At 45.2% G+C, this 8,735-nt stretch overlaps 1 protein-coding gene across 3 annotated transcripts in view; it reads left to right on the top strand.

Moving 5' to 3' along the window:
* Positions 1-971: 971 nt before the first annotated feature.
* The window catches only part of Lrguk (leucine rich repeats and guanylate kinase domain containing), a 122,025-nt gene continuing 114,261 nt past the window's right edge, over positions 972-8,735 (top strand). Inside the window, exons 1-2 of one of the 3 annotated variants that reach the window (XM_006990370.4) lie at positions 972-1,319; positions 7,732-7,839. In XM_006990370.4, the coding sequence (XP_006990432.2) occupies positions 1,023-1,319; positions 7,732-7,839 (405 nt within the window). In that variant the 5' untranslated portion in view covers positions 972-1,022. The remainder of the gene's footprint in view (positions 1,320-7,731; positions 7,840-8,735) is intronic. The other 2 variants (XM_042273021.2, XM_076566557.1) reach the window with 2 other exon arrangements.

Below are 8,735 nucleotides of genomic sequence, written 5' to 3'. Positions count from 1 at the left end.
GTCCAGTTCTGCATTCCTGGCGGTCACAGCGGCTCCGCCCCCGAGGCTACTAGCTGCTCAAGACCGCGCCTAAAATGGTACCATAATTGGGTACAAACCCAACTTCTGAGAACATGTCATTACCCCCCCCCCCTTACAGTGTATTTAAACTCCCCACTTTAGATTGGCCATGTGATTTTTCTCCTGTCGTGTCGCCTCCCGTCCGTCCCCGCCCGCCCCCACCCCCAAATAAATCTGGTCTTTTACTTTTTAATTCGGCTTGATCTTGCTTACTGTGTCGGGTACAGAAAACCTGTTAGCTAGTTTTATGTCAACTTGACACAAGCTAGAGTCATCAGAGAGGAAGGCGCCACAGTTGAGAAGAGCCTCCATAAGATCCAGCTGTAAAGGCATTTTCTCAGTGATTGATGGGGGAGGGCCCAGCCCATGGTGGGTGCTGCCATCCCTGGGCTGGCAGACCTGGGTTCTATAAGGAAGCAGGCTGAGCAAGACATCGGGAGCAAACCAGTGAGCAGCTCCCTCCATGGCCTCTGCATCAGCACCTGCCTCTAGAATCCTACAGTTTGAGTTCCTGCCCTGACTTCCTTCAATGATGAACAGCAATATGGAAGTGTAAGCCAAATTAATACTTTCTTCCCCAACTTGCCTTTTGGTCATGGTGTTTTGTCGCAGCAATAGAAACCCTAACTAAGACACTTCCAAAGTTCAAAGGTGTGGATGAAGACTGGAGATGCTTGTGTGAATGTTATCAAATGTGAGATGAACAAGTTCTAAGACAGACAGTTGGAGACAAAGAAAGGGGGTGAAAAGGGAGATGAAAAAACACAAGCAAAAAGGAACAAAACTAGAGACTGAACGTACTAAAGAGAGGAAAATAAAAGAAGTAGCAGAGAAAAGTAACTGCAAAATTGACTGAGACCCCAAGACTGCACGAGCACGGAGGGGTGGGACTACAACCCCCAGAAGTCTTTGCGGCGGCGAGGGCCAAGACGGCAATCTCCTAGGCAACGCGTATAAACAAGATGTCGGCCTACGAGAAAAGTCCCTCGAAGGGGAAGGCGCCCTCTCTCCAGGGAGGCTTGGGAGCCTCCCGAGCTGTAATCCAGGCAATACTGTCGCTCGCAGCAAAACATCGTCGGACACAATGGCCTGCTTTTCCCATGGGACAGAGAACGAAAGGGACTTTCAAAAGCGCCTCCTCCTACCTCCTCCAACAGCTCATGCACCGCTCCCGCTCTCCGGATGCAGAAGTGGAGGCGCACCATCAGAACGAAGAGGAATCCGAAGAGTCCGAGGAATCCGAAACGATGAATTTGGAGGTGTGCCTTCTCCCACTCCCACCCGCATCCTCACCCCACTCCCGGGCTCCCTCCAGCTGCCAAGCCTGGCTGCCTCAGTTGCAGGTGGCTTCTGCACTTGTGTCCCAGGCTCAGCCCACTCCTTCCAGACAGGCGCCCCTTCCCCAGACAGCGAGGGCCTTTCTTTGCTGCTCATTTCTATTCTCCTATTTCCTGTGTTTTTCACCTCCTGTCCGGGGCAGGGGGTGGGGTGGGGTGGGGGTGAGCCTAACCCCTCCAAATACCTACTTTCTTTTCATGGTTTCTTATGTGTCAGATTACACATGGCCATTATGGAAAAAAAAATGTATGAAGGTTATGGATTCAATGCTTTCAAAATTAACCCTTGACAAAGTTACTTCCTTAGTATCAAGAAGCAAGAGTTGGTTTTTGATATCCCCGGCATGTCTCTCCAAACTGAAGTACTTCTGCGTGCTTCCCAGTTGTGGACTTATCACCCTCTTTTCTCCAGAGTGAAAAATTGCTTTTTTTGAAATAATCCAAATGCCCCACCAAAGACCAAATAACTTAAAAGTTTTATATTTTACTTCTGCTAGGGGTTTATGCCTGTTAAAGCACTCACCACACTTCCTGGTCAAGAAGAGAGCCATAGCATGAGCAGAGAGCCAGCACACCCTCACTCATGAGAGTCTTTGAGTTATGGGCGTGTTTCCAACACCCCCACCTCTTAACTGGTTTTCTACAGTCTGTTTCCTACTCACCTAATTCCACTTTTCTCTAGCCCTTGACAGTTCCCACGCACTTGGCGGTCGATCCTTTCTTACCTTCTTCTCCCGTTTCACATCGCATTCCATGGCTTCTTTCTGTCTGCCTCTAACAACTGTTCTTTTTCAAAATTAGAAATTGATTTGTTCCCCTCCCATACACAGTTAGGCTTTTCTCTTTGCTTTAGCTACTCAGATTTTTAATTTTTCTTAATTTTCTTAATTGTAATTCTTACATTTATGTTGGATCCCCTTCTTTTCTTTTCCTTCAGCAGATACATCACTTCAACTTCTTCACATCTATGTGTCGTCTTCTAGTCACCTTTCTCCCTGGTGTCAGACATCTTTCTCCTCATTATTCCTGTTCCCTCACACCAGCTCCTTTCCTGGTTTGTCTTATTTCTTGTTCTTCCCCATCTAACCTTCTGTTACTCTAATTTATGCTCTTCCTTGGGCTCTTGTCTGTAATGCCCTTTGGTTCACTTTGAATATTTGGCCCGTTTTTCCCCCACCCTCATCCCTCACTTGTCTTTCTTTTTACGCTTCTCTCTTTGTGGTCTAGTTACATTCTAGTTTTGCTTTTTCTAGTTGACCATAGAAGTGTGCCAGAAGTGGTGTTTCTCCCTACACCCCTAGCACTGGGAGGCAGAGATGGGAAGGAAGGTGTCAGGAGTTAGAGGTTATCCTGGTCTACATAGCTATTAGCTAGGAGCCTTGATGATAAAGCCACACAGCGAGACCCTGCCTTAAAAAGTAATAATACTCAAAATAAACGAATAAAAACTTACACAGAAAGCCATTACTTATTTTATTCTTCCTTTGTTGGCTAATGGTGCTGCCTTCAGCTTGTGGCCACCACACACCATAGCAAGTGTTTTTGCTCCTTTGAAATGTTTGTATGGTTTCCACCACCTTCTTCCCCAGAGGAGTTCACAAATGAGCCACCAGCATACTTTATGATTCTAATTAGCACAGGCTCCTTGGCTATGGGTTCATTAATGCCATCATTAATCTGTCTTCAGCTCATCATTAACAAGCCATAGATGGGCCGTTCAACTGGTTAGTCCTTGCTGGTTTGGAAAACATGTGGAAAAAAAAGTTTATTCCTTATTCCAGTTACATTCCAAATATTGATACTGACCTTGGCTTTTGGTGGTATTGCTTAAGTTTTAAAATGTGGAATAACTGAAAAAGTTATAAAGAAGTGTACGTTCATGTTGAGTGGTTTATTTCCCACATCTTACTGATTACGGGTAATAATGTGGTAGTCATAACCAACAACGCAGCTAGCTTTGGACTCCAGAAGCCCTAATGGATTTAAGGGAAGCAGTTGAGAGCAGCTGTTTGGAGCATTGCCTTTGGGATGAAAGACTTGTGGTTGAGACCTGGCTTAACCTTTTGTTAGTAGCAAGATTTTGAATAAGTTACTTAGCTTGTCTAGAACTCAAAATACCGGTCTGATAGTCATCCCTGTGTCATAAGATAATTAAATGATACCCTATATGTAAAATACTTAGCATAGAGCCAGTGAGATGGCTTTCCAAGTAAAGATACTTGCTGCCAAGCCTGATGGCCTGAGTTCAATCCCCTTGACCCATATGATGGAAGAAGAGACTTGACTCCCCAAATTTGTCCTATGACCTCCAGACGTGTGCCATGGTGTGTGTACATGTACATAAACACATATACAAATGAAAATTTAATAAAAAACCTAAATACTGCAGGGCGGTGGTGGCGCACACCTTTAATCCCAGCACTTGGGAGGCAGAGCCAGGCAGATCTCTGTGAGTTTGAGGCCAGCCTGTTCTACAGAGCGAGATCCAGGACAGGCACCAAAACTACACAGAGAAACCCTGTCTTGGAAAACAACAACAACAAAAACCAAACTTAAATACTTAGTATAATTTAGTCCTGATACTGTAATAGTAACTCGCGTGTTTTTAACTGTTACTTGTAGCTCATTAAGTGATTTTAGCCTTATTGAACAAACATTTATGGAATGATTGCTTAATAGAAAGCACAGTTTGACCATGTCTTGACCCAAAATTTGACGCAGGAAAACCACCCTTTGCCAATAACTCAAGGTCAGTGATCACGTCTATTCACTGGGATAGTTATAGACTTCAAATTTAGTAAGCGACTGAATTAAAGTTTGCAATATAGTATCTGGTAGATAGAGTAGACTCACGGAAGTTACAGATGTAATAAATGATAGCAGCAGTTAAAATAGAAGATGAGAACGTGATTGGAGACAGACATGGTCCCTGCTCCTAGAGTACCATAAAAGTAAGTCACAGCAATTAGCGCTGAAGTGTCACACACGGAGATGGGTCCAGCTGCACTCAGGAGTTAGAGGTAAGAGCAGACAACGTGGCTGAGGTGGGGCTGGGTTGTAGAGGGCCCTGTGCCGTGTGCGGACACACGCTTGCTATTTGAAGGGGTTCTCTAGTGACCAGGGAAATTTACATGAGAGAATAGAAGGGTTCCAGCAATATCTGTAGGGGAGCAGGAAGAGTCTGGACTAAGTGCGGGAATACAAAGCAGGTTAAAGAGGGGCTTCCTGTGTGGAGCCTTGCCTCGGGATCTGAGAAAATGCTGGCAGTTGTGCCCACCCGGATGTCCACAGCTAGGGTGACAAACAGTCCTTCTTGCTAGAATAAGTAAGGAAATGGAGTGGGGTGAGGTCAGATGACCCGTGGCGCTCTAGGTGGGAAGTTAGGAAGGCAGCATTCCCTCCGCCCCACTACCTGCTAGGTTTTACTTAGGATGCTGGCACTTCGTGTGTGGGCATGAATATCTTCCCTGCTTGGGAGCAGTGTGACAGCGATGGGACATTGACACATAGTACATTTATCGAAACATTTGATGTGTTCCAGGCACTGTGCCAAGAGCTTTCTGTTTATTAGTTTTCCATTCTCCCTAAAACATTAAAAGAAGGGATAGGAGAGAAATGACAACCTTCCCAATCTACTAGCTTTCATAGCTGGACCTATGAAATAAAGTGACAATGGGCAGATTAACATAGACTAGGGATATGGGTATATTGATTTTTAATATTACATTCATTAGGAATATCATAGGAAAAGATTTTTTAAAAAAACTTTATTACAGTCTGGGTGGTGGTGGTGCATGCCTTTAATCCCAGCACTTGGGAGGTGGAGGCAGGTGAATCTCTAAATTCGAGGCCAGTCTGGTCTACAGAGTGAGTACCAGGACAGCTAGAGCTACACAGAAAAATCCTGTCTGGAAAAACAATCAACCCCCCAAAAACAAAACCAAAAAACCCTTTATTACATTTTTTGGTAGCGGTCTCCATCTGTTGCAAAGAGAAGTTTCCTTGGTGAAGGCTGAAGACTACTACACTTAACCTGTGGGTATAAGGACAGATGTTTATAGATTGTATAGATTGGGTTACGCTGGCTATGTAAATCGATGGTTGCAGATTCTCCTCCAATAGCCACAATTTCACTAGCATTGAGTAGTTAGTTAGATTTCCAGTACCAAACTGGGCTTGGGGCTGCTGAGATGGCTCAGCGGTTAAGAGCACTGGCTGCTCTTCTAGAGGACTCATGTTTGATTTCTAGCACTTAGACTGTGGCTCCTAACCCCATCTGTAATTCTAGTTCCAGGGGATCTAAAGACCCTTTCTGACATCCACATGACATACATGCAGACAAAACACCCAGATAGATAAAAATGAGTAAGTAAGTAGACAGGTAGATAGGTGTTAGATAGATAGATAGATAGATAGATAGATAGATAGATAGATAGATAGATAGATAGATAGATAGATAGATAAACTATTACAGGGTCTGGAGAAACAACTCAGCCATTAGAGCACTTGTTCTTGTAGAGGATTCTGGTTTGGTTCCTAGCACCCAATTGGTGGCTCCCAACCATCCATAACTTGAGTTCCAGGGCTTCCAACCCTCTCTCTGTCCCCCTTGGGCACTGGATGCATGTGGTGCACATACTTATGTACAGGCAAATTTCTCATACACGTAAAATAAATAAATGTTAACAAATCTATTACATTTATTTATTCATGTGTGTGCTGTGCATGTGGAGGTCAGAGGGCAACCTGTAGGAGTTTTCTCTCCTCTGCCATGTGGGTTCCAGTGACTAAACCCAGGTTCTCGGGGCTGGAGGCAAGGGCCTCCACCCACTGTGCCATCCTGCTGACCTGGAGAATTTTTTATGTGAGATTTGAGAGCTTACACACCATGTTACCAGGGGATGGGCAGAAGGAATGTAGGCCACTCGAGGGGGTGGGGGGCAAGTGCTTTCATGGAAAGATACACGGGCTCTTAGAACGGATGGGAGGTATGAGAGGTTGTGACAAAGCTCGCCTCACCGTGGTGTCAGCCTCTCTCTGCTCCTGCGATGAGGGTCAATCTCCTCCAGTTGATGAAACTCCCGGGGAGGGGATTTATAACAATCGAGTTCCTTTTGAAGGATCTGCCTCTGTGTAGATAAAAGCAGTTCAGAGAAAGCCTCCCCTTGCATTTGCTGTTTTTTCAAGTGCCTTCAGCTCCAAACAATCAATATACCAAAAGCAGCCTACTTTGGAGGAATGGTGTGTCTAGAACACATTTAAAGAAAAACGTACTTTCTGTTTATAGGCAGAGAAACGAGGCTAAGAGAAAGCTTTGCCTCCCCCAAGTCACATGGCAGAGGTGGGGTTCAAACTGAGCCCACCCGATTCCAAAGGACAGGCACTATCTCCATGCAGGCAGTATTCCCTGGGGAGAAAAACTCTTAGAGCAACATGAGTCTACGTACTTAGGTCCTCAGGACCAATAACCCAAAAGAGCATTCTTGGCTCTCGGGTCAGTAAAGAAGTGAACGGATGTTTTCCCATCACAGTGAATATGCTCATCATGGTAAGTACCATATATGTCAGTGTGGCTGCCGTGATGACGTGTTTTCTGCCATCATGCTGATGTCGGTGTCCATGCTGGCCATCACAGAGTTCAAGGCAGCAGACATGTGACAGACTGGTGTGCTGTCTCTTCTGTCTGCCATCAGTGGGGAAATGCCATGCCATCCATTGGCTGTAGACCAAGGGCAGGCCTCCTCATGGACATGACGGCCACCCATTAAATCATCTTGTAAATTAGATGAATCTGACAAAAACAGCTACTAGAAAGTGAACCGAGGACTTGATTTGTTTAGCAAGAATACCAGATTTGGAGATATCATTGCCTTCATTTGACGTAACAACCATCTCTTGAGGTGTGGGCAACAAGCCCAGTGCAGAATCACCTTGGGGTCAGACAGACTGAGTTTTTATTCCAGCTCTGCCACATCCTGTCATGTCATTTTGAGCAAGGTAACCTCTAGGCCTTAGTTACTTCATCTGTAAAATGGAGATAAGGATGCCTGTTCCAGGGCTGTCAGAAGAATTAGCAGGTTGAGAGCAGAGCTCTTATACAGGGCCACTAAGACTGACGTTCCTGTGGCCACGGTGTTCTCTCAGCATCGAACAGCACATGTAAGTAACCACCTGAAAAGTCAGTGGCAGCAAGACATGACTTTGATGGGCATTTACTTAACTGTGTGTAGTATGGAATGTCTTCCATGCAGCCTTTTCTCTGGGAGCCGGATAGGACAAAGTAGATGGCTGCCTTTCTAATGCGAGTTCTTTGTCCACCATTTGCTTTCTGCAGGAGGAGTTTGATGGGATCCTGAGAGAGGAGGCTGTGGCTGAGGCACTCGATGAACTGGGGTGGTCAGGCCCTGGGACGGAGCAGGTCTACCTCAACCTGAATTTATCAGTGAGTATGACGGGGTCACTGTAGGTTGGCAACATGGACAGATCATATACGTTTTCTTTGGTACTCATGGCGTTCGTAGTGGCAGCAAACTTCAGGGCCTCCTGTTTGATGGAGATTAGTGATGAGAAATGTACATGTAAATGTTAGACTTCAGGGAGCCTCAGCCATCTCAGTATCGGCTCCCCAAATTCCTTTGTTTCCATTCTCTTCATACTCTCTTTCATCCTAAATAGTCTATATTATAGTAATCAATGCTTTCTTTAGGAGGTTGAATTTGGATTTGTAGAACCAATCAAAAACTCTGTAAGAATTTTCCTTCTGATCAGCCAAAGCAGAGCTAAACTTTCTATCTGAGTCCCAGGGAACCGAGTATTCTGATATCGATTTTCCCCTGAAGTATATCAAGAAATATGTAGCTTTGAGCTGTCTTTTATTTTCATAAAGACACCTATTATTAAAGCAAAAGAATCTATTGTTAGTCTTCCGTCTTCAAGATTTCAATCCCAGTCCTAAAGTAACACAGAATGGGCCAGCTTTGACTGCAAGGGGGTGTAAGAGCTGGCCACCCCCAGTTCAGCTTCTCTGCTGTTGCCCATAGTCCTAGAAAAATAATTTAAATCTTTTTGCTTCCATTTAAATAAAAAGACATCGAGGCGCTGGGGAGATGGCTCAGTGGGTAGCGTGCTTGCTGTAGAAGTGTGAAGGCTGGAGTTCGAATCCCAGGCATACTGGCATGGCAGCCTTGTCTAGATGAAAGGCTGAGCACCAGGTTCAGTGAGAGATGCTGCTTCTAAACAGCAGGTGAGAAGCAGTTGAAGAAGATCCCTCCACAGGCTCATGTACACACACACATGTGCACCAGTTACACACATGTGCACCCAACCTGTACGGATAGG

Source organism: Peromyscus maniculatus, chromosome 3 (assembly GCF_049852395.1).
Source record: "Peromyscus maniculatus bairdii isolate BWxNUB_F1_BW_parent chromosome 3, HU_Pman_BW_mat_3.1, whole genome shotgun sequence".
Lineage (NCBI taxonomy): Eukaryota > Metazoa > Chordata > Mammalia > Rodentia > Cricetidae > Peromyscus > Peromyscus maniculatus.
Note: the sequence above shows the minus strand (reverse complement) of the source record. Positions and strands in the feature narration are given on the sequence as shown.